General features: G+C 37.7%; 1 protein-coding gene across 1 annotated transcript in view; it reads right to left on the reverse strand.

Moving 5' to 3' along the window:
* Nucleotides 1-26333, reverse strand: part of NECAB2 (N-terminal EF-hand calcium binding protein 2) — a 2586853-nt gene that overhangs the window by 2355458 nt on the left and 205062 nt on the right. The window contains exon 2 of the mRNA XM_044081939.1: nt 10424-10448. Within this exon, the coding sequence (XP_043937874.1) occupies nt 10424-10448 (25 nt within the window). The remainder of the gene's footprint in view (nt 1-10423; nt 10449-26333) is intronic.

The raw sequence follows: 26333 nt of genomic DNA on the forward strand, positions 1-26333 counted from the left end.
TTCCAAAAGGCAGTCTGTTACAAATTTGAAGACAAGTAATGCATGTGATGAAAGCATGGATTATTCAATGGGCACTTTCTAACAGAGCTAGATAGAAGTCCAACCTGCTCTTAAAATTTTTTAGGTGCTTTTTCACTTCTACTAAGCTGCTAAGATAAATGTATAGAGAAGATGTCTAATACATTCAATAGACATATGCAGCAAAAGGTAACAGTAGACTAACCTACAATAAACAAGTTTCTGGAAAAGGTGATGAAAGAAAAATAGAAAATATATTACAAGATAACAGAGGAGATGTGATATATTAAATGAAAACATGGATGAAATAGGGACAAAGGCTGATAGTGTGCAAACTTGTCAAGAGTTTTGCTTTTTGTGAATAGCCTGTAGTTAGGTCAGTCACAAACTGAAGGTCAGTCCATTTAGGGGAAGAGTGCCATCTTTATCTGGACAGTATAAGGGAAGTGGGAAACTACAGAAACTACGTGCTTAACAGCTCAACATTATGCAGTAATCCATTAAATCGAAGGCCCGTGTTTTAACAAAATCCTGTACACTATCACGCAAACTATAGGTAAAGGACCTGAGTAGTAATAGTAGCTGTATGATATCCACACACTGTAATCATATACTTGAGCTACTGAGAAACATGTAATACATATTATTATACTAGCATATGCAGAGTGGATGACTCTGTTATGTCATCTGCGTAATTCTCAGTGTGTGTTATATAAATCAGTTCCCTAATGAGCTCAGCCTTTGATAACTCATGTACTGAATCCAGCCAAATTCTGTATATGGCTCAAAACCCTGCAGCCCAATATGACTGTTCTTCTAGAGACAAGGGCTTTGAATGACCTTAACAGTATAAGGGGAAATGAAGACAATTAAGCTGCATCTTTGAGACTGTGAGGTTCTGCTTAGACATATACATATTTATGTAGAGTTCGTGTGTGTGTGTGTGTGTGTGTAATATCATAAAGTTAAGGTGGTACAATTCCTTCCTTAACTGTGCACACTGTCTACATACAGGGACACGTGTGCATATGCACACACATACACACACACTCTCACACTCACTAACACACACACACACACACACACACACCACAAAATCCACTTGGATTTGACAGTTTTGCTGTGGGAAATAACAGTTTTTCATCTGCTACTTGATTATGTGAACACTTGTTTTTCCAAAAATGCACACTGGAAAACTACATTTATTGGGAATGATATGCTGAATTTTATGCTTGTATTAGGTTACTGTTCCATATGTTTGTGCAGAAAATCTGGGTTTTGTGTTGCAATACCAGCCAATTCTGCTTTGATATGTTGCTGTGGGAGAATATATAATGCCAGTAAGGGGAGAGTCAAGAACTCATGAGAAACAAGGTTCATGTTTTGGGAAAGATGCCTTTCCTGCAGTATAGGTAACAAGACCCCATTCTTCTGTTACTTCACATTTGTAGTACTTTTTTACTGTAATAATTACTATGAAACTTTTTTATGTTATTGAAATGATCAAAGTATCTGACATAAATCACATATTTGATGCTATAATGTAATTCAGCCTGAGAGCATTTTTGGCAGTCACAACATTAGTTTCATTCTGTTTAACATAGTTCTGCAATGCCTGACAAGCTGTATGCATTTGTTTAGATATTACTATGTAATATTTCAGAAAAAATAAAGCAGATATTTTCAATTTAGATTCACTCAAATCTATTTAATATTTGTGTTAACAAGAAAAAATATTTGCTGTAGGGATTATATGTTATCTCACTGCAGTAGACTGAAATGTTCTCATTTATCTGGGTCACAGATAACACCAACTGGAATAGTGCTAATAACACCAATTTCTTTAAGTCAACATTCACTACAACTATCCCCAAATGATCACTAGGAGCAAAGAAAAGGATTATAGGAGAAAGTAAAGTTAACATAGTTCTTCAAAAGGAAACATTACAGAAAGTGTACAAGTATACATGTTGCATTTTGTATAGAATTCCTAAAACATTTTACTAAAAATGCAGCAGAAGTCAGATACTTGCAATTAATGGATGGAGTATTTAAAAAGAATTTGTTAGACTATACATTTCCTTCCATGTAGTGTGTACCAAGTTGTCAATGAAGAAAAATATGCACAATTCATTGGATGACCGTTTCCTTTGTTTACATGCACAGTTCCATGGTCACTACCTTAGCAATAAGACTGGAAGCCTCACACTAAAACACAATGCTCAAACCTACTAATACTGCATAAATTTGAAGGAAATGCGCTGAATCCATGCAAAAGCATCTGTACCTTTAGGTCAATGAAAACCACACATGCTGATTCTGCTTTGTACCTTGCATTCAATATTTTATAGGTAGGTTAGCTCATTATTTCATTTTATGACTTACTTGGGTCTACTTTCCAATGTCAACTCAGCCTGACCTTGAGAGCAACTGTGACTAAACTATGTGCACAGCACAGATCAGCCATAAAGTATAGTACAGCATGAATATACATCAAAAAACCTACATGAATCGCTAACTGTGGATTCTAACCAGTGTTTGCCTAATTTCCGTCATCTGCTTGTAGCGCCCATACCACACTACTTCATCTCATTCATTTACTAATGAGAAGACAACAGGCTAAAGCCTATTTAATGTGTTCCTCTCTAACCAACCTTTCGTATTTCTATGACTATCCCATTTCTTCCAGATCCCTTTTCCTCCTCCAAGGTGCTGTGAACTTCAAATTAATTATATTAATTTAGGGATACAAAGTACATGGGAGTAGGAATGCAAGGTACATGGGGGCAGGAATGCTCCACACATCAGTGGTCTCTGTAATTATGTCCATTTTTAATTGAGTCTTTCAGTTAAATGTGACCTTGAAAAAACACCACTCATATCATATCAACGTTTTGATCATCTAAATCTGCATATAGCTCAACAGTGTTGCAGAAAGGAATTGTGTTGCCAATATATTTATAAACTTTGCAAATTGTGAACATTTTTAAGCAACCTTCGTTACAGAGGACAGCATTTTTAAAAAGTTTATGGAAAAGTCTTAATTTGATCTTTATAGTTTTTTTTCCTGAATCATGGAATAATTTGATATAAATATTTGAACTGTATTTCTAAAATGTTTTACTTCATACTTTACTATTAAATGGAAGATCATTTTACAATAGCTTGACTGCCAGAACCATGTGCTGTACAGCTAACACATTGATTTAAATTTGTTCAACGATATTTAGCTATAATTGTTTCATGACTCAGTAAATCCGAGTTATGCGTATGGCAGCTGTAACATATGCCTATAACATCTGTGATGTATATGCTGATAAGTCTTGTGCTTTTTCGCAACCTTTTTATCATGCATTAGACCTCTGCAGATCACATTTTATAATGGCATAATACATGCTTTACTAACAGATGTATTAATTTTTCATTTGTACTGTTGTTCCAATGGACAGCAATCCATTCAATTGTGAAGATAACAGACACATAAGATTTGGGATTTTATAATAAACTGTTTAAAATATGTTTTTTTCAGAAGGACAATCTATGCTGTATTTACCCTTAGAGAAGTCCCTATATAAAGTATGATAGAGTCAGTTAAGTCTCTTAGTCTAAAGCTAAAACTTCTTAAAAAGTAATATTTTAATTTTAATAAAACTTATGAGAGGGAAAACCTTTTACATTCAAAGATTTTTCTACCAGTGGATTTTTTTTTATTATTTCCATTTCTGTCAAACTAATCATAAAGTACTAAACAGCTATATATTGAGGTAATGTGACTTTACACAGGAATGTGAAATGAAGCAAGGTGTAATCTCCCTAGAGTCATGAATCTGTATGCCTGAAAAGAGACAAAGTGGTAGAACCTGCTGTTCATGACACCAAAGCCACATCCACCAATATTGTATAATGGAAAGCTGGGCAGATGTAGATCAGTAGACATGTTCAGTCACTCAAAATCTCCACAATATTGCATTTTGTATATCACCCATATGAAAACATATGATACTGTTTCAGTTACAGATGGCAGCGTACCTTTGCTTTATGTATGACACAATGTAGACCTGCTTATGCCACTACTGGCTGCCGCTTCATTATCAAGAAGAACTCTGAGATGTGCAATCATAGTTCATGGATGTTGTCTTTCAACAGTTGCCAGAAAACTGTCTATGGCTAGTAAAGTGTGAAATAACTCATCTTTGGGCAACTTCTTAGGAAACAATAAAATTAATTGGCTATGATTTTCCAGTCATATTTTTAAATCTTTGCAGGTGTCACTGCAATGCCTAAAGAAAATATGTAGGATTTTTTGAAAAATAGCTTTGCTTTCTAGAAATGTTTTAATAATAATAGCTTCTAGTCTTCTAAAATTGCATTTGTATTTTGAATTCAGTCAATAATGTACTATAGTTCTATATTCATTACTCCAACGTGGCATGCATTATTTACACAGAAAAATAAATTCTCAGCTGACAACAATGTTTATTTGGCCGTGGTTTGAAGGAATGGTTTGCATTACTTGGTTTCAGCCATAGTCATACAAGCATAGAAAGCAGGTGATATTGTAGGTGTAGTCATATACTTCAACTTATTTGTGATTTCATAATAGATAGCAGCCACTAGATAACATATTCCAAATGGCAAGATGATTCATTTTTCAAATATCTAAAGTAGTTCATGGACTGTATATAAACATAAACAATCAAGTTGTACATTATTCATTTATTCAGATGGCAGTGAGGAAGACAGTTTTTGAGAGTGATTTATAATGCAGTTCCATTCCAGTGGGCAAGTTCAATACATGTTATTATATTAATATGCTGCAGAAAGTGAAAACATATATCAGTATTTTCTGTCACAAGCATGAGCAGTAATGAGTGAGAGACAGAAAGTAAAGATGAAACATATAACAGAAGAAAACTATTAGAGCAAGGGTGGAATGACAGTATTTGAAGTTAGAGCTAGTCATGTGAGAAACTTTAGGCTTTGCAAGCTGAAATCATAAAAAAACAAAAAGTCATGTTCAGTACAGTTTCAATCACATTATTGTAAATGAATCTTGAGCATATCTGTTCTTTACTTTTGTTTTCTAATATATGATTTAAGTGATTTATGGCATGATATGTACTTATGGCTTAAAGGGAGTGGCAGTAATCTGTATTCCAGGAGCAGAGCTGCTGTTCTAGTGAAGGTTCACCTCTGCTTGTTAAGCCATAGAACCTTATACTCTGTACCAATCAGTGAGCACTTCACTGGGTCGGCAGCATGCAAACCTATCTCCCCTTCCTAGTTTAGTCCTGTCCAGTCTACCCTCAAAGTCTGCCCCATTTTGGTAGTTAAATATGGCAAACTGTGTTTAAAAAGGGAAGACAAAAGTAAAGTACCCAAACTTAAAAGATAACTGCAGCCAAACCAATTTACCTATATTGTGAAATGTACTATTGTGCTCAAATAAATTAATCAGGATTTTTAATAAATAAATAAATACAAATGTCAGTACCTGTAGAATAACTAAATAGTTTTTTCTGGGATACCGGGGTGTGTTTCTACCCACTCCATTCACCTTGTCTATGCTCGGGCTCACTCAGCTCCTCTACCCTACCCTCATTCCCACCAATCCCCAGATACTCTGCACTTATACTGTATCCATCCCTCCTACTCTTTCCCACCACTCCAATCTTCCTTACAAGCCATCCAATCTACTCTTACTTCCTCCCTACTTAGACACTCCTCCTCCCATTAGATCAGGCCAACTTCAAACCTAACATAATTCTTTCTCCTCACCAATACACTACTTTCCATCTGGTTGCACTTATCTCTCAAACTATCCCTATAATTGCCATTAAGTTACCGCTCAACATGATACATCTACTCCTCACTTCTACCTTGCTCTTTCTTCTCCCTGTATCTTCATCCTATCATTACACCTTAACACACATAAACCTTGCCCCGACACTCACCTACTCATAATTAGGATTCTCAGTTACTCGCTCTGTCCTTATTACTCCTGCTCTATTCATTCATAATTATATTCACCTATTCAAAATGAAACCTAAGCTAAAATACCACTTATTGTACATCAATTTTTCACAACCAAAATGTCCTACATTTAAATTACTACTCTCAGGTGATATTCACCCAAACTCAGGGCCTGTAACCTTCTCCGTTTCTCCCTTTCATTCCACTCCATTCTCTCACCTCTACTCATTTCCTTCTTCCCAAACTCAGCCCTCCTCATCTTCCAAAATCCTGACTTTCCATGCAGTCAGTATACAAAGTGCATTAAACAAAGTCACCTACCTACATTCTTGGATGTCTCTCTACATTCCAGACATTCTCACCCTCTCAGACACCTGGTTAAAACTCAACATATCTGACAATGAAATCTTACCCCCGGCTATAATATCATCTGCCAAGAAAGACTAAACAAAAAAGGGGTAGGTGTAGCCATTCTATACTCTGACCAACTCTCCCTCTACTCCCTAACTTTCTCCATACCAAACTTCTATCCCACTGAAGTCCTTATAGTTAACTGAAAATTGAACAACCATAAAAAAATAGCTACTGCTACCATCTATATTCCCTTGGTGACAACATTCCTACACTAGAATATTTTTCTTTCCTGGATCTCCCAAACTATCCGTTATAAAATTATTATATTAGGTGATATAAACAGACTGGAATTTGTTAACCTCAGACTCGCCAACTTCTAGTATTAACCACTATGATTTCTCCCAATTGATTCTTTCTCCCACCCACCTGAATTAACACACCAGTACTGGCACTACACTGGACTGAATCCTTGTTTCCAGCCCTAACCTATACCAAAACCCCACTACATTGTCAGATAGACTTAGCGACCATCTACCTACCTCTATTCCAGATTTGCAAACTCCACCAATATAAATGCTGTAAGCTATTCAGTTTTAAATCTAACACCTTTAACCTGATATTTTCTTCTATTAACTGGTTCTTCCTCCATGACCTCCCATTAGAAAAAGCTGTTCTTAAATTCAACTCCATCTTTCTAAGCACTCTAGACTCATTAGCCCCCATCAGGAAAATTAGAATTAAATCTAATTTTGCCCCTTGGTTAACACAAGGCACATGATCCCTCATGCATAACAGAGATAATGCTTGGAAAAACTGGACAAAAAGCAAATCTCCCTTCAATTTTCTATGTTACAGACAACTTAGCAATTCAGTTAAAAAAAACAAATCATACAAGACAAAAGACATTTTTCCTAAAATCACAAACTGACCCCCAGTCTAACTCCAAACAATTCTAGAATACTATCAACAAACTCTTACAACCAGGTAGATCCTCTCCATCTTCTCCCTCTCATAATAGCTCTGCTTTAGACACAGCTATACTTGTGATTCTTTTTCATCGACTCCATTTAAAAGTTAACCATAAAAGACATAAGTTTACACCCTTCAGTTTCCCCCTCACCCTCCATGCACTCAACATCCTTCTCTCTTAAGCTCATTCCTATAGCTTATATCAGATCATTTTTTAGGAAAGATAAAACTTGCTCTTCCTCACCCGATAACCTGTTGCCTCTCTTCTTTAAACTGGCCGCAAAGTCTATTGCTTATCCCATCTTTATATTAATTAATAGATCAATACAAGAGGCCAGAGTTCCTGATATCTGGAACAAAATTCTGTGTTATACCCTTACACAAAAGGAGGTAACTCTAGTGACCCCTCTAATTTCAGGCCAATAGCCATTCTGTCATCATTGTCCAACATTCTTGAAAAATGTATCCACAAGCAGCTACTAGAGCACCTTCTTCTAGAAACTATCCTTACACCCACTAAACATGGCTTTCACCCTACCCATAGTACCTCCAAAGCACTAATATCTTTTGTACAGGCCATCTCTAGATCTTGTGATAACAACAAATTAGTTTATTGCCTATTCCTCGACCTTTCAAAAGCCTTTGACACTGTCTCCCACAACCTACTTCTATCTAAACTATCCAGCCTTAATATCTCTATCCCTGCTATCTCCTCCAGATTCCAGTCTGTAAAATGGCTCTCTGCTCTCTCCCTTCCTTCCTGTCCAAACAGGGGTTCACCGAAACTCCATTCTTCAACCCCTACTTTTTCACATTTTCATTAACAAACTACACTCTTCCTGCTCATACCCTACTTTAATACAATATGCCGACGACGTCACTATAATTTCCTCTTCTGACAATCTCCCTCACCTCCTCACTCTTACCCAAGACTCAATCCACTTAGTCAAAAAATGGCTTATATCTAACCAACTCTTACTTAACCCAAAGAAAACCAAACTACTCCTCTTCCTCCCCAGATCTCTCTACCACCACAAATCTATCTTGTCTGCCTCTTCCTAAACAATACACCTATTAATGTTCAATCACAAACAAAACTACTACGAGTTATTATAGATGACAAACTAAAATCCGATCTACATATTCAAAACTGTATCAAAAAGACCCATCCAGAACATGGCCTGCTCTATAGAAATAATACATATTCTCTCAAACGAAGCTAAACTTTCTCTTGCTCAAGCCTGCGTACTCTCTACCTTACTATATGCTGCTCCAATCCCCAATCTCTTATCCAGGCTTGATCTAACTTACAATGAAATTGTTAGACTCATAGCAAATTAACCTTATCACTCTCGCCACTGCATATCTCTAAAACAACCTACAATGACTAGAATTTCACCATCAACTCCCCCTTCCTCAAGTACATCTGAGCCACTCCTACCTAAACCAAACCAACTTCTGTCTTGCACTATCTGATCTCATCTTCCTCTATACCCCTACTCGCACACTCCATAGGTCTGAGCAACTCCTCCTTGGAAATCTACCATCCAAAAAACATTGGCAAACTCCTATAATCAGTCTCTAAGGCATGGAATGAACTTCCCCTAAGCTTAAGATCTATTTCTAACCCAAATTGCTTCAGGACAGCTCTAAAAGGACACCTATTAAATTCCTGGACCTGCTCTTGCTCCATACCTTTCAACCTTCCAGATTTTTGCAGAATGTGCAGATTTTTAATTCATACCTTTGATCTGTTCCTTATAAAATTTGAGGTTTTCTGGAAAATCATTAAGGATTAAAGTCACTAAATAATGACCAAAGTTTGAGTTTCAGACTTCATGGAAATGCATGCTAATGTGATGGCTGTTATCTTTTCAACTTTCTAAGTTTATTGGAGCAATATATAAAATTTGTCCCTATTTTTGGGCCTTTGTTCCCCAATATTTTTGGCTTTATCCATGTTTTTTGCACTAAGAGATTGAGAGGTATGTCTTGCTCTGATCCTACTAAATTTACCTCTCCCTTTCTTCTTTTTCTTAACCTCAACATCTATTTCCTGACTCTAAATTAATCTCTATCACCCGTGTCAAAAATGCAGGCTGGATTTTAATACATCTTATCTAGAATGAATAGTGTATGTTACCCTACAACTTATGACAATTTTGTGAAACTAATTCTTAGTGAATGTATTATTATAACTGTTTGATTGTACCTAATAATTCTTTTGTTCATATTTTATCATTTTAATTTTTTGTACCATTTATATACTGCATTTCTTCTGTTTTTTCTTATCTACTTTTGTCATACATTATCATGTCTGTATCCTTTGAAGCTTTTCTCCTCGGGGCTCCACTGAAAAAGGACATCTGCACAGTCAGACTAACCCAGTTAATAAATGTCAAATAAATAAAGTATAAGGCTGAGCACCTCTTGTACTATATTTGTAATAGTAATAAACATCAAATAACTCCATCGATGAGGGACTTGTATTATTACAAATATGCAATCAATGTCCTATTGTTGCTTAAATAAATAATTCATCAATCTGACCACTGTATATTTTGAAGCAAGGGCACTGCATCATAAGCCTTCTGCAAAGGAAGGCAAGACGTATTCTTTTATATCATGTTAAATACAAGTCTTAATTCTCTAACCTAGTAAAAAACTATCATTCAAAACACTCCCCTCTACGCATACCAACAGACATACATAGCATTTGCTATAGTTCTGTTAAGGAACCTGTGGCATAACTTAACAGAGAATAAGATTCATAGAATACTGAGTCCCCTGCCACCAAACTACACAATATAGATGAATCCTGAAAGCTAACAAATAATATACTGCAACCTGTGATGGCTGAGAGATATGTAAATAGGATATAAGCAACTAAAATTGAAAGTGCGTGTAAATGGCATTGAATATCTTACTAGATATTGTTGACCCAGGTAGGATATACAGTAAGAAATCACCAGCAGAAAAGATAAGTAAATAAGTGATGACAAATCCATTATTTTGAAGTACTAGAATGAAAAATACATACCCAGCTGCAACAAAATATATTTGTTGTTGGAAACGGAAAATAAAAACACTGTTGAGATATATAACTTACCATTTTTGTCTGCTCTTCTAAAAATCTGTAAAAATACAAAAAAGGGTATTTTATGATCTTATTAATAAAAAGAAATTACATTGCTTATAAATCAAATGCATGAATAGTTTCCTCTAAAATTAACATAAAATCTCCAGATCTAAAAGTCCTCATATTACTAGTGATCTAAATCTTAATACTACACAATTCTTTGGTCCAGCCAAATTACACAAACAACATTTTTTACCACACTACAAAACTATCATTTATGAATATAACATGGCTTTGAAGTTTCTCTGCTGAATGACACTGATCTCACTTTTATGTGGAGTTCAGAGATCAGATTCAGGAAGCTAGTGGCAGAAGTTGATGAAAGCTGTGAAGTTTTAAATGAATCACAGACAGTGATTTGCAAAGACAGCTCAAGAATTTGTCTTCTAGAACAATTAAGAACTTTTAAAAGTCATGCAAAGTCATACTGTAAGTTACTGTAGCCATAATTTACTGCAAAATAATTTTATTGTAATGTCAGGTTGTGGGTAAAGTCAGCATTGGAGATCAGTATGCAGTACTGCAGAAGGCTAACAACATTTTCAATTCACTATGATGATTTTCACATCCGCCAAAAACCATGGCATGCAAGGTCAATCCCAAAAGCATTTAGATATGTAGAATTGTGAACTGCATACTGTGGAAAGTTATGAGGCTGTGTGTAAACTGCCTACACTGACTCTTAGATACTTTGCGCCAGGCAACTACATTTTATTTGGATTGTTGACTGCTACTGTATTTTCCACTTAAGACACAATTGCCCATTGTAGATAAATGCAAGGTTCTCGGAATCTTATTTCTACTCTATTAGCAGTTTAGTACACTGTGTGCTACTGCGCTACCAAGCTACTTAATAGGTTTATAGGTAGGTGCTATCCCAGCTGCCCTTAGCAGCCATTTTAAGTTTAGTCACAAGTTGAGAATCAAACCCTTTACCTTGTGTCTCTGCGGGAAACATTGTAACCATTATGCCAACCCCTAATCCCTTAATGATTGTCAATTTACTGTGAAATATATTAAAACATGCCTCAAAACTACATTTCTTCTTGAACTATATTATTTTTGTAAACTTCACGACTAGTACCGGCAGTGTTTTATCTAAATATTTTTTTTCTTCTGATATAGAACTCATAGCATACTTATGTGATTCAGGTAACATTTTCTTCTACATTTTTGTAAACCAATCTAGTTATGTCTTTAAGATAACAATATGATGGTGGTATGGTATGTTCATATAGTCTTTAATAACAATAATATAAATAAAGGATGAACGGACTATAAAAAAAATTATATGTAGTATTTCATAAACAGGCATACTACAAAGTACAGACAAAGAAATTCAGATTTTGATGGCTGGTAAGAACCATATTGTTAACCTTTCTTTTCCTGTCCTGAAAAAGCCAAAGATACTATTTATTCAATAATTTATATTTTCTTCTTCCAGCAACACCCACTTTATATTTGTTCCATGAACTCCCAAATTTCTTTACTATCTGTGGCATTTCCATTCTTTTACAAAGTTTGTCCCATTGTCTTGAAATCTTCCACCATTTCTCTGAAAAAATCTCCTGCAGTTCTCTCAGACAATCTCATATGCATCTAGATTTTTTATACAAATATATTTTCACTCAGCTCTTCTTTGAAAAGTAGATCAATCATGAACTCTGCTGATTCTGTCAAGGTATTAATCTGCTTCTTTCGTACTCGCACCAACTTTCTTCATGTCAACAGTATTTTAGTTGTTCCTTTAGTACATTATTGTATGTCTGCAAGTATGCATCACATACCACTTTTGTTGCCTTCTTCTGAACTTATTGCACCTTATGTTTGTCTTACAAAATTGGTGTTTAAGTTTTCCCCTGTAATGTGGGTGAGGTCGCACTGACTTTGAAGAAGGAGATTTTCCTGTCTGATGGTATACCTCTTTCCTGTGCTTTAGTGCATTCCTTCAGCCTCTGTCCTATTTTCCTCAATTGCCTACCTGGCTACTCCCTCACTCTTTTAGATATTTCCTGTTGTTATTCCTATCCTCCAGTACAGTACTCTTTTGGGGGATGTTTCTTTATCAATTGTTTTATTTTGCATCCTTTTCACTGACTTTGTTGTGTTTTAGATCATTTCTTAACCTTGCAGAATCTATTTCTGTCCCTTATTTTGTACAATTCATATTCTATATCTTCAGTGAGAGTTCTAACCCATTAAAAAAAGATTGGGCCAAGTACTAAGTCCTCTGACTCTTGGCTATCAACAATCATTTCTCCCAGCTGGGATATTTAGTTCCTCTCTGCATCATCCTGACTCATACCTCTCAACTGTCCAGATTTTCACAGAATGTCCAGATTTTTGCTCCTATTTCTGGTCTATTCCTCATAAAATTTGTAGTTTTCTAGCCAATCATTTAGGAATGAGGTCACTAAATAATGACAGACATTTTGAGTTTCAAACTTCATATCCTTCAAAAAATACATGATGATGCAAAAACTGTTACTCTAACCACTTTTTAAGTTTATAGAAGCAATATTTAAAATATGTCCATATTTTGGGGCTTTTATGTTCCCCCCGTTATTTCTGACTTTGTCCAAATTTCTTTTCCTCAGAGGTTGAGAGGTATGTATCCTATTATCTTGTTTAGCATGCCCATGTTACCACTGCAGGACCAACTAAAAGCTAATTATTTCACTAATGTCTGTATGGTGCACTGTCAAATGCCTTGCTAACGACAAAAGCAGCCCAGAGTCACAGTCACTATGGTCTGTTATTCTGGGCACACAGTCAAACAGCTCTCTGTGATTTCTCTGGCATAACCTTTCTAATGCAGAGCCATGCTGTCTGAGACCACAGCAGTTCAATGGGTTTAGCCCTTAATGCAATCAAACAAGTTGGCAAATTCCAAATGATGTTTTGGTTCAGTCTTTGAAGATGCTGTGGTTCCAGTTTTGCAAAGTGTAATAACTTCTGACTTTTTTACTGTCTAAAAACCTTATCCATCTTTAATAATTATTTCTCCCAAATTCCCTGTTTACAGTTTCTTCAGCCTTCCATATTCCATAATCTTCTATAGACCCCTTTATAGCTTAAGAAATGAGTGACAGACCACAGCTATCATCACAATACATGAAAGAGAACCTTCTTTTCTGCACATCCCTTGATCCTGCTGCTCATTTTACAGCATTTATATCACTATGGTAAGGAACTATATGATGGTGCGATCTGAAGTACATTATGATGGTGCGATCTGAAGTACATTGCATACATTTTGTATGGTAAGGAACTATATGATAGGTTTATATGTTCATAGGTTGATACTAGGCTATCTGCCCTAAGGCATTTACAAGCCTAGCCAGAGTGCGTTTGGCTTTCGCCACCCTTCTTAGACTAGTTGACTGTGCTTCTATATAGTAGGTCACATAAGATAGCCCATTTAAGGTTAGTTTACCATGCCTCTGTCTAGCAGTGACACAGAAGAGATGCCAGGGGTAAATTTATGATCTCCCATCCAAACGTCAAGATTCTTCTTGAAGAGGGTCATTGAGGGGCTCTGTCTCACATGGATTGGGATTTTGTTCCAGGCTAAGGGGAGCCTCTGTGATATGAATCTGTCCCTCCAGCATGTTCTATTTATTTCTGTGCTGAGGTTGAAGTCACTGGTGCATGTAGTTCTGATGGATTTGGATTTCTTGAGATGGAGCATGTCCATTAATTCTGGGTTGGACATGGCTTCATACGTCAGGTACAGATCGCCTCTGAGTAGGCGGTAAGCAACTGAGTAGAGCTGGAGTTTCTTTAGCCTAACTGCGTAGGGCATCTGTTTGAGTCCCTTGATCCTCTTGATGAGGTACTTTTGGGGTCTTTCTAGTTGTAGCAGGTGTCGAGTAAGGTACATCCCAAATGGGGCATTGTATTCAATTATGGGCCTGATGAGTAGAGGGGCCCAATGACCTCTCTTGATCTAGATGTGAACCCCTTCATGATAAGGTGGGCTATATAGAATGTCTTTCTAACCACTTTGGCAATATGATTGTCAAAGGAGAGATTGCAATCTACTTGGGTCCCCAAATCCCTAATTACTTCTTCTGTACTTAATGGATTACCACCTATGTGGTAATTTGTGGGCACTTTGTTATTCCCAAAGGGGATGACTATGCACTTTTTGGCATTTAGCTTTAGGCCATGGCTCTGGCACCAGTTATCCATCTCTGTGAGACCTTTTTGGAGGATGCTTGTGTCAGCAGGTGAGTCAATTATGGCCCCCAGTTTGCAGTCATCTGCAAACTTTGTCAGCCATAGTCCTCCTGTGTTAGCCTGTACCTCAGAGATATATATACCGAACAAGAGAGGTCCCAGGACTGAGCCTTGTGGGACGCCACTTGTAACTGGTTTAGAGTCTGACATGGCACCTGCAATTCTGACCATGTGGGTTCTATCCCTAAGCCAGTTTGCAACCCATCTTGTTAAATAGCGGTTGATATTTAAGCTGGTGATCTTATTTATGATGCCCGAGTGGGGTATTGTGTTGAAGGCTTTTGCAAGGTCAAGGTAGGCTGTGTGGACTACCTTCCCTTCATCTATGGCCTTGGTGACTGTTTCAAAGAAATTGACCAGGTTCAAGAGGCAAGATCTGCCCTTAACAAAGCCAAATTGGGTAGGATCCAGTGTTTGGAGGTTCCCAATGTCTTTGTTTACGAGTTCCATGATGATACGCTCCATAGCTTTGCAGACCAGGCTAGTTAGGCTTATAGGGCAATAGTTTCCGGGGTCTGTTGTGGCATCACCTTTATGGAGTGGGATCACTGTTGCTGTACACCATTCTTTGGTTACATATCCTGTTGTAAGGCTGAGACTGAACAGTGATTTTAAGTGAGGGTTCAGTTCTTCTTGGAGCTCATGTAAAACGCAGCCCGGGACACCGTCCGGTCCCACTGATGCTGTGTTTTTTGCTTTGGAGAGGGCAGCTCTCACCTGTGCATCTGTGATATCAGGGAGGTTACACTCTGTTGGGATAGTCATTTGCCCATTTGGAGGGGGGGGGGGTTTGCACTGAACCGGTCTGCCAGGATGTTGGCAATGTCTGTGGGTTCAGTGTATTTTTTGTCATTTTGCACTAACTCAGAGCATATTTGGGAGTTTCCACCCAGGTTTCTGACATAACTAAAGAAAGCCTTGTGATTATCTTTAGCATCTTGTGCAATTTTTCTTTCGAAGCTTGCCTTAGATGATTTTGTGAGGGATCGTAGTTTCTTGCTAGTACTGATCAGAGATGCCTTCCCTTTTTGGGATTTTGCTCTATCATGTAGTAGTTTCCTCCTTCTGTTGTATAGCTTATTTATGGCCAAGGACCACCAGACAGGTCTCCTGCCTTTGGAGGAGTGTGTCTTGGTTTTATTTGGGATAGCATGATCCATGCATTCCTGTAGGTGTCCATAGAATGCATTTGTAAAGGATTCTGCGGTTTGGGCCGTATTTTCCACTGGCCCTGGGGCTTTGAAGGATTCCACCTCGATTTTGAGAAGTGGGAAGTTTGCTTTTGAGAAGTTTTTGACCATGGTTTCCTTTGCTGGGGGTGGGGACGGGATATAGATGTCCATAGTGATTAATTTATGGTCAGATCTTACCAATGAGGGGTATTCCTCTGGTATGGAACATAGATTCCCCATATTGGTGATGATCAGGTCCAATATGTTTTCCCCTCTTGTGGGAGTGGTGACCAGCTGTTCCATAGGATTTGAGTTTATAAATTCTAGGAACCATTGGGCTAGGGTGTTGGGGCTTGAGTAGTGCTCCCAGTCTATGTTTGGGTAGTTAAAGTCACCCACTATAATGGTGTTTGGAGAGACCTTCATATTCTCCAGTGTCTTCAGGAAGGCCGAGTGGGGTTCCTGAGATTGGGAGGGTGGTCTGAAGCAGGCTATAAACTGGAAGGCAGTTTTGCCCACTGTTAGTTGCACATGGATGGTCTCAGATGCTTCGTGCAGTGCCACCAGCCTGGAGGTGTGGGTATCTTTGATGAATATGGATACTCCCCCTCCTCTTGTGGTTCGGTCCGAGTTTTGGGACCGAAAAGCATGGTATGAGGTATAGCCTGGTAGCGCTGGGGTGCTCTCGGGAGCCTTGAACCAGGTTTCAGTTACTGCACAGATATCGATATTTTCCATACTGAGGAGAGCCTCGAGTGCGTGCATCTTGAGGTTTAGACTTCTGGCGTTGAGCAGCATTACCCTTACTTTTTTTTTCCTTGTGTTGTCTAAGGAGGTGGGTTTGTCTTTTGAGCCTTGCCTAAAACAGGCAATATGGGGGTGGCAAGAGCCTTGGCCAGTATTCGAAAACCCAGGGGTGACAGGTGCAAGCCATCCCTAGTGAAGCAACGTGGCTTGTCAAGCATGTCATCCCAGACTGACAGACACTGGATCCCCTTTGAGTGACAACAATACTTTAGCCAATTGTTGAAATTGATCATTTTGTCTTTATACTGTGGTATTATTCTTGGTGAGGGTAAGATGCTACTCAAGGTCAGGGTCATACCGGCCTGGGCCACATGATCAGAGAGCTCCTCTATGTCTCTTTTCATGTAATCCAGGGAGGTACGTCTCAGGTCATTCACACCAGCATGGACAATGATGGAGTCATATTTGTACTTGCTTTGGAGTGACCTGAGTGCTTGTGTTATGTGGCGGATCCTGGCACCAGACAGGCAGCTTACAGTGACCTTCTCCTTGTTCAGCCTGGTGAGAAGGACGTCAGTGTGTCTGACAATAGAGCCATCTATTACAAGTGTATTAGGTGTGTTGTTTAGCCTTAAGGGCTGTGACTGTGTGGCACACTGACTTTGTGAACTATGTGTTACGTGGGTATTGTTGTGGGGTAGCAGTTGCTTGGATGTCTGCTTTGGAGATCTCTGTTGCTTGGGCAGATTTTTATTTAGAGCCTCCGAGTATGTTTGTATGTGTTTATGTGTTTGGTTTGCTGTTGCGATAGGTCTATGTGAGACTGGATTTGTGGTGTGTGTGATTACCTTCTCCTCCAGACTGACCGTGTCAGTACTATGTCTAGAGAGCTCAGCCTCCAGTTTGGCTGTATAGTTACATCTCTCACATATATTTGAGCTTGTTGGGAAGAGGAGAGGGTGGTCTGTTTACATAAGGCAGTTGTAACATTGCCTCACAATTCCCATATTCACCAGCTAGACTGGAGAGTAAACCTGAAACTGACTTTTGGACATGCAAAAATAGTATAAGGAATTACTTTTTGACTTGATCAGAAAGGACCAATAGGGAGCCAAGTACTTAAAGGGAGTATAAGAGGGTGTAGTGCTTTAGTTTATTAGTGTTTACTTATAAGACACTTATCCTAGCCACTGTTGGGTTTTAGAAGGAAAATAGAGTGCTTACTTTGAGATTTGGAACTGTTCTAAGGGAAAAAGTGAAGAGCAGACTTTGTGGAGCCGGGAATAGTTTAAACCTGATTAAGTGGTGCTGCCAGATGCTGCGCTATGCGCAAAAATGCACAAAAGAGGGTTTTAAGAGAGGGGAATCAAGGAGTTTGGAATTGACCCAAAATGGCCAATAAAACTACAGTTTCTAGGCAGTAACCACTCCCACAGGGGTAGGCAGGCTGTTCAGTGTTTACCACTGCCACTGATGAAAACAGAGACTTCCCTTTAGCCCAAGCAAGCAATGGCCTCCAAGAAACTTACAAACAGTTCAGAACAGCAAATATGTAACTGAACTTTTTTAAATATCAGAAAGTGTGAAAAAAGCAAGATTTTTTTTTTTTGTTTTGTTTAAAGATAGCAGAGATACACAAGTAGCAACAAGTTAGAACAGTGCAATAAATGACCCCACACTTGAGTGCTAGGCCATTGCGATCTGAAATACATTGCCTACATTTTGTATGGTAAGGAACTATATGATGGTGCGATCTGAAGTACATTGCCTACATTTTGTATGGTAAGGAACTATATGATGGTCCGATCTGAAGTACATTGCCTTCATTTTGTATGGTAAGGAACTATATGATGGTGCGATCTGAAGCACATTTAATACATTTTGCACACACCCTAAGTCTCCATGGAAAGTCTCACAAGGAAGCAGTAAATTCCTAGACCACCATGTAAATAAGGAGAGCTGCCCAAGGGCTGTTCCAAATTACAATCACCCCCAGCCTGCTGCCATCTGGGCTTCCAATCAACCCAATCACCAGAAGTTGAAGAGCTATCACACTATGTCATGAGTCAGTTTCTTTTTACATTTTATTTTAGTTATTGGTGCATGTAGCTTTACTTAATTTCTGCAAGTATACCTCATCAAATAGCATTTCATTGTTCATTGTAAGATTTTAGAGTTCCTTTAGAACCATCAGTTCCATACCAGGACTCAATAGCCTTATCACAGGTACTTCTAATTTGTGTTAGATCCTTTGTGACCTTCTTCAGGAGTACTGAATAAAAACATCTGGAATAGCAGCCTCCATAGGTGCATCTAAGCTAGGTTTTTACATTTCCTTAAATGCAGTAAAGTACACTAATCTAAGCCAACATTTGAGGCTTTATTTAAATGGCTGCAGTACAGAACAAATGCATCATTGCAACCAAACACTTCAAAGCAAACTTTTTATGTGCATGCTTATTTATTTATCTATTTAACTTGTTTGTTAATGCGGTTAGTTTGACTAAGAATGGTTCATTTCCAGTGAAATGTCTGGGGAAAAGTCCCAAAGTTATCTTACAAAAACATTATATAAGGAAGCTCATTTTACAATCAAATATATATATGTGTAGAAACTTACCAGTTTAACATATTCATTACAGAACAGTGATAATAAGAAATCTCCTAATAGTTCTAGAAAGAATCAGATATAACAAAATGCATATATGCAGATTATTGACTGACACAAAATAAGTATAACAAACAGTAAATCAAATTAAAATGAGACTAGGCATTTCACAGGAGCAGTAAGGTTAGGTTAAGGGACAGTGAAAAATAAGACAAATGATAAAAAGCCCTTAAGTATAAACTGGATTTGCTGGTACATATATATGGTACATAAGCACTCTAGTGGTAACACACAGAGAACTAATGATCCACTTTGTGCTTTGTATCCAGAGGGTACAGGGTTCAAATCCCTCTTTGGGGTATGGCAGGGGTGGCATAATGATAAAGGTCTTTACCTCACACACAGTGTTTGATTCGGACCTCTGGCTATTGGCTAGGCTTGCAATGGTCTGCAGACTGACAGCCTAGTATTTACCTGTGAACCTATATGCACTGTATACATGCAAATACAACACACATGTAGAGTCAATTAATAAAAAAAGGTGACAGAATCAGGCTTTTCTAGATGAGTTTTATTATGTAATTTGCTAAACTACTATGGAAAACGTATTCTGTATTTTAACACTGCTTCTGAGATCAGCAAATCATAAAATTATTTTGAGGGTTAGGAATTTTAGCAAATATCAGTTTTTCTGAGAACAATTTATAGCTGGGGGCATTTTTTTCTGTTAGTGTTTTCAGAATAAGACATTTATTGTAGTAGAGTCTCAGCCACAATATACCAATGAGTTCTGATAGTTTCAGGTGGTGTAGAGGTCTGACGAAGACACAGAAATTAATTTTATAGGTATGTCCTGAGGCAGATTTTAAGGGCGGCCACGGTGGTGCAGTGGTTAGCATTGCCACCTCACAGCAAGAGGTTCTCCGGTTCGATCCCCGGCTGGGGTGCCTTCTGTGCAGAGTCTGCATGTCCTCCCTGTGGTCGCGTGGGTTTCCTCCGGGTGCTCCGGTTTCCTCCCACATCCCAAAGACATGCTTCAGGTGGATTGGACACTCTAAATTGGCCCTAGGTGTGCGTGTGAGTGTGCCTTCTGTGGAAGGTTGGGCTGGCAACTCGACACCGTAAAACTCCACTGCCAATCAATGTGCGGACAAGGTGATCCGCTGTGGCGACCCCTAACCGGGAAAAGCTGAAAGAAGAAGAAGAAAAAGTCCTGAGGCAGATTTTTCTACCCTGTTATGGCAGTACTCATGGGAGCATATCTGAGTGGAATGAAGATTAGCTAAGATACATACAAAAGTCTGAAGATTACACAGGTTCTGACTAATGTGATTCTTGTCTGACCAGTCAGAGATTTTAAGGCTTTATGCAGTACATCAGTATTTTGCTATGATAAGAGAATGAGTGATTTAATATTTGGATTAAATTTCAGGTGTTGTTCCAGATTAACATGCAGAAACTTCTCAGATGATACTACTTTCTTTGGTTATTATTTTATTTTCAGCCGTATTTTCTTTTTACCTTGATAATTATAGGAAAACAAAGCTGAGCTTCTATTTTGTTCATCACAAAGACCAGACTGAGCATACCTAGTTTAGAACTTATTAAAATATAGCTGCAGATGCTTTTGAGATGTCAGGCAGAGATGGATCAGAACAGAATACAACAGAGCTATCAGCTGTCTACAATATGAGGTAGTCCACAGTGAAGGTGCATATCATTTATGAAAATAGAAAATAACAGGGTCCAGAGAGATTCCTTTAACAGAAATCAGAACAGGAGAGGATAGGATATGGTCCTGTTTGAGTTGATGGTGCCTAAGCTGATGATAACTGGATCACCCAATTGTGGAACCTCTTAAGCCAGAAAGTGCAGAAGAGAATGGTTAATGGTATTAGCAGCTTATGTCAGCATTAGTTTTATGACAATTTTAATCACATAATGAATGAAACTCAGTAGTGTTGTTGCTGTTTTATTGTTTTTATTGAATGAAATGCTCATATCTGCAAGCAAGCACAGGCACACGTAATGATGGCTTCCTCCTGCTGCTTCAATACTAACACCTCCAAAAATACATCTAAGGATTCATATTGTCCTGTTACTTTTTAAGTATTTAGATGATTATAAAAATCCAAAATGTAAATGTGATAATTTTTGATACTTGGAAAACCATCACTTTTTGATGAAGAATACTGAAAACTACTTTAGCAGATTTTTAAATTCCTTGATTTGAAAGTCAAATGATTACAAAGGAAAAAGTCACTAACAAAATGTCCATCAGCTACCAAAGGAAATATGGCACTCTTAAGAAGAAAAAAAGAGGATGATGAAACAATGCCAGAATTTTTAATATCACAGAGGGACAGAAAGAAGTGAATAATAAGAACATGCTTGTGTAATTTTATATCAATAAAAGTTTACGTTCGTATGTTCTTATCATTCCCTCCCTCATACCTTCTGGAATTCTGACATTTTTTATCTGTTTAACCTTAAATTGTTAAAATGGGAAGTTTTTATGGAAATAGCAATTAATTAGATCAAACCCTATTAAATTATATCCCACACTCAAAAAAGAAAGCTAACTTACAAAATGTGAGCAAATGTTCTAACAGTGACAATCTGTCCATACATGTTTCTATTACTACATGTATCATCTCTTCTTTATCTGCTTTTATTGTTCTAGCAAACAAAAGATTGATACTAGCTTATGAAATCAAAAATGCACACACTGCAGCCAGATGGAAAAAAATAAGCCAGAGACTGTTTAACATTAAGCTATTTCATTTTTTAACATTTAAATAGAACTTCATCAAAACCATTCTACAAACCCATACGCAATTTACTTACATACTTCAAAAAAATCACATAACTCATCAGACACACTGGATAAGCTCACTGAATACATAATACAAACAACTGTTATTAGAAAAAATATATCAAATCTTATTTAAAATTTATTTATTAGCTATTTTTTTACATCATAATTTTGGAAAATGCTTACTATATTTCCTAAATGAGGAAGTGAACTCATGTAGTTTACTAATGTGTTTTTTCTTTGTATTTGTAAATATTGTATAAAGTGTTTTAGGTTCATAGGTGTGTACTAGGCTAATGGCCCTGGAGCCTTTACAAGCCTAGCCCATAGAAATGTCATGGCATCGTGCCACCCGATGTTAGTTCCCAGTGCCTCTATCAAGTAGAGCTACTGGAGTAATCCCTGGGGTGAATTTCTATTTCCCATCCAGTCATCAAGATTTCTCTTGAAGATGGCCAGTGAGGTGCTCTGCTTGACATGTATGGGAAGTCTATTCCAGAGCATGGGCAGTCTCTGGGTAATGAACTTGTCCCTCCTGCATGTTCTGTTGATTGTGGTAATGAGGTTAAGATCTCTGGAGCGTGTGGTGTAGAGGGATTGGGATTTCTTTAGATGCAGCATTTCTAACAGAGCTGGGTCACACATGGCTTTGTAAGTCAAGCAGAGATCACCTCTTAGTAGATGATATGAGACAGAGTATAGCTGGAGATTCTTTTTGAGTCTGTGCATGTACGACATATGTTTAAAGCCTAGGATTCTCTTCATGAGGTACTTTTGTGGCCTTTCCAGCTGTTGCATGTGTCTAGTGAAGTGCATGTCAAATAGGGCATTACACTCGATGATTGGCCTAATGAGGGAAGAGTAGAGAGAGATGATGACCTCTTTCTTCCTGTATGCAAAACCCTTGGTAATGAGATGTGCCACACAGAAGGACTTTCTGAGTACAGTTGCAATGTGGTGGTCAAAGGAGAGGTTGCTATCAACCTGTGCCCCCAGATCTCTTATAACACCTTCAATGTTCATTAGGCTCCCATCGATGTGGTAATTAGTGAGAACTAAGTTTTTCCCAAAGGGAATGATGACGCATTTTTTGGTATTAGGCTTAAGGCCATGGTTTCAACACCAGTCATTGGTCTCAGTGAGGCCTTTCTGTAGGATGTCTACATCACTTGAGAAGTTAATAATGTCTCCCACCTTGGAGTCATCTGTGAACGTGGTCAGCCAGAATCCCTCCATGTTGGCCTGGACTTCAGAGAAGTAGATGCCAAACAGAAGAGGACCCAGGACCAATCCCTGTGGGACTCCACTCATGAGTGGTCGGCTGTCTGACTTGGAGTCTGCTACTTTCAGGTTCTATCTGTGAGCCAGTTTGCAACCCACCTAGTGATATGGGGTTGATGCCTAGTTTGGTGAGTTTATCAATAATTCATGAGTGGTGAATGGTATCAAAGGCCTTGGCCAGATCGAGGTAGGTTGTATGAACTGCCTTGCCCTCATCCACAGCTCTGGTGACTGACTCAAAGAAGTCAACCAGGTTGAGCAGGCATGATCTACCTTTCACAAAACCAAACTTAAATTATTTCAAGTTTGTTTTCACTTTGTGATAGCTGCAGTAGTGTCTTTGCAATTTAGTATTCCTTCTGAAACTTTAATAAAATATTATTAAAAAAAGGAATCTGAACATTTTTGATTCTCAGAGAACATTAGGAAGGCCTAAGACAATGTTTGGTGCCAAAGCTATGGAATAAAACTCTATGCCAAGAAATAAATTATAGTTTATTTTGGGAAGTCCGCCACCTGGGGCAAGTATGTCATTAATAAAACACCCCTAAAAGTTGATTCGCTACTCAAGGATCATAGAATACATGTAGATAACAACCTAGCCTTCGAGCAAGGTAGTAAGAAAATCCTTCTAATACTGCTCAACCTATAAGTAGGGGATGGTATTTAGGTCGAGAGAGGTCATTGTACCACTGTACTCAGTCCTTATCAGACCCATCATCATAGAGTATAATGCCACCTTTTGTATGTAACTAACCAGACACATGCAGTAACTGGAACATCCACAAAATTTCCTTACCAAAAAATACAGGGAGTAAACAAAATGTCCTTTGCTGATTGCCTCAAAGACCAATCTCTTTGCTTTGTATCATACAGACTATTGAGAGGTGATCTTTGCCTGGTGTAAAAGGTATCCCTGGACCCTACTCTGATGAACTCTTTGCACATCCACAAAATAAACATCATCTGAACTACTAGATCAATAAACCTAAATTTTGCTTGAGACATAAATAGGATATGTTGGAGAGACAGATATGTTTTTTCGAGAATTCCCATTCTCTGGAACAGGCTACCCATCTGTGAAAAGCAGAGTTCCTCACTAACCCTATATCAATGCAACTTGGACCAATGGATGGATAACTGGAAATTCATCCCTGGTCTGGCACATATATCTCTGGTGGACAGAGGCAGTCAGTAAACCACCCCCTATATAAATCAAATGTGTGGGTTGCATAGCTAGCCTTGTAAGGGCCGTAGTGGTCACTAGCCTGGTATAATCCTATGAACTGTATATATAAAGTAAGTAATACAACATGAAAGGGTGTGGCCCGATATATCTTGCACATGGGGGCATAGTAAGACACAATGCCATAGGTTAGGTGCCTTAACTACTAACTTGTATCAGATATATCTAATGTACTGCTCCCAAGTGTGCTATTATCCATATTTTTAATATTATTTTTTTTTTATATCTGTGCATACATGCTTGACTGTAACTTGCTTGTGCTAATTAATAAAGTTCTTTTAGGTAACAGAATACTATCACTACACAAGACAGATGGAATGGAAGAGAAGGAGCATCCTATTCAGGTATATGTCAGGTGTGGTAGCAAATTTCACAGGAACATGCACATTTCATGGGAACATGTAAAATAAGATTCAGATATATCTGTCTGTAAATACTTTGGAAATGTGTTTCAATATTTGGGATCAGCATTTGCTCTAATAACTATCCATCAGCTTTCATTTGCATCTATGCAATGAAATATGCCACTTATTTCTATATGCCTATTTTTTCTGCATAAAGAGTGATTCCATAAGTTCTTGGGTATATAGTCAAGTCTGCTCTGTGCACTTCTCTTCATTTCTCATTTCCTTATAAAATCAACTAAACTATATTCATATTAACATATTGAGAAAAATGTATGTATTGCTAGCGTTCGTTCTGGTCATATGTTACCATAAATTAATCTTTTTGCCCAAGAATGACGTGGTTCATTTTGTGTTTTTGAAGGAAGAGGACAGCTTAAATGTCCATTTTAGAAGTAAAGATGCCTGCTTTTATAAATATTACTCAGACAATCTAGTTTCAAAATATGTAATAGAAAAATACATTTAAGGTGTTTCAGTCTATCTTTGTCAAATTAACTATTCCACAGGAATATATTTAATCCTCTCTTTCTTCTATCTGTTCAAATCAGTGAGGTGAGAAAGGCATGAAATGCTAGCCAGTACAGCTCATAAAGTCAGAATTCTCTTCAGTTACACAAGAATACACTTTGGAGGGAATAAAATGGCAGTCTACATCTTGACAGCTCCTTTACCAGGCTAACAAGGCTGCCTTAGAGTCTCCTGATGCAAAGGGCAATGTAGAAGGACGATTCTGAAATGGTGATCAAGAAACAATTGTAACAAAAACTGTAAAGAATAATTGCCATTTTAAATTGTTTTTGTGTAGGGGAAAGCTTGGTTATTAGAAAACAGTGAAGTTTACTTATATCACAGCCATAAAGTTTTGATTATTGTGAAGATGCACTATCAAGTAAAAGCTATGTTTGTGCAACAGAGTAATATTAACTGGCATGTATTAATAACCAGATGTTGGTACTTTTTTTTAAGTGTGCTTTACTCACATCTAATGCATAAGAGCCAATTGTTTTAAAGCATTTCAATTATTCACCGAGTAAACAAACAACTGATTGCAGTAAACGAACATATAGAAAATTAACCTGAGGCACAGATAATATTTTTTTTATTAAAATAATTTTATACAAGGGATTTATTCAGAGAAACTTACCACATTTTATATTGAAACATAACTTTTATTGCAAAGGGCAATATAATGCCCCTAGTATTCTGTGTCATTTTTTTCAAGGTAATGTATCTATGCTAATTCTTTATGACACACATCAATGCTATCTAATCTATTGAGTAATTTGATTCTGCTATACTGATCCATATTGTTTGCTGAAACATGAATTGGCATATAACCTCCCATGTTAATGTCAGATCAGG

This window comes from Protopterus annectens, chromosome 8.part1 (genome assembly GCF_019279795.1).
Source record: "Protopterus annectens isolate FY-2018-M chromosome 8.part1, PAN1.0, whole genome shotgun sequence".
In the NCBI taxonomy this organism is placed as follows: Eukaryota; Metazoa; Chordata; order Ceratodontiformes; family Protopteridae; genus Protopterus; species Protopterus annectens.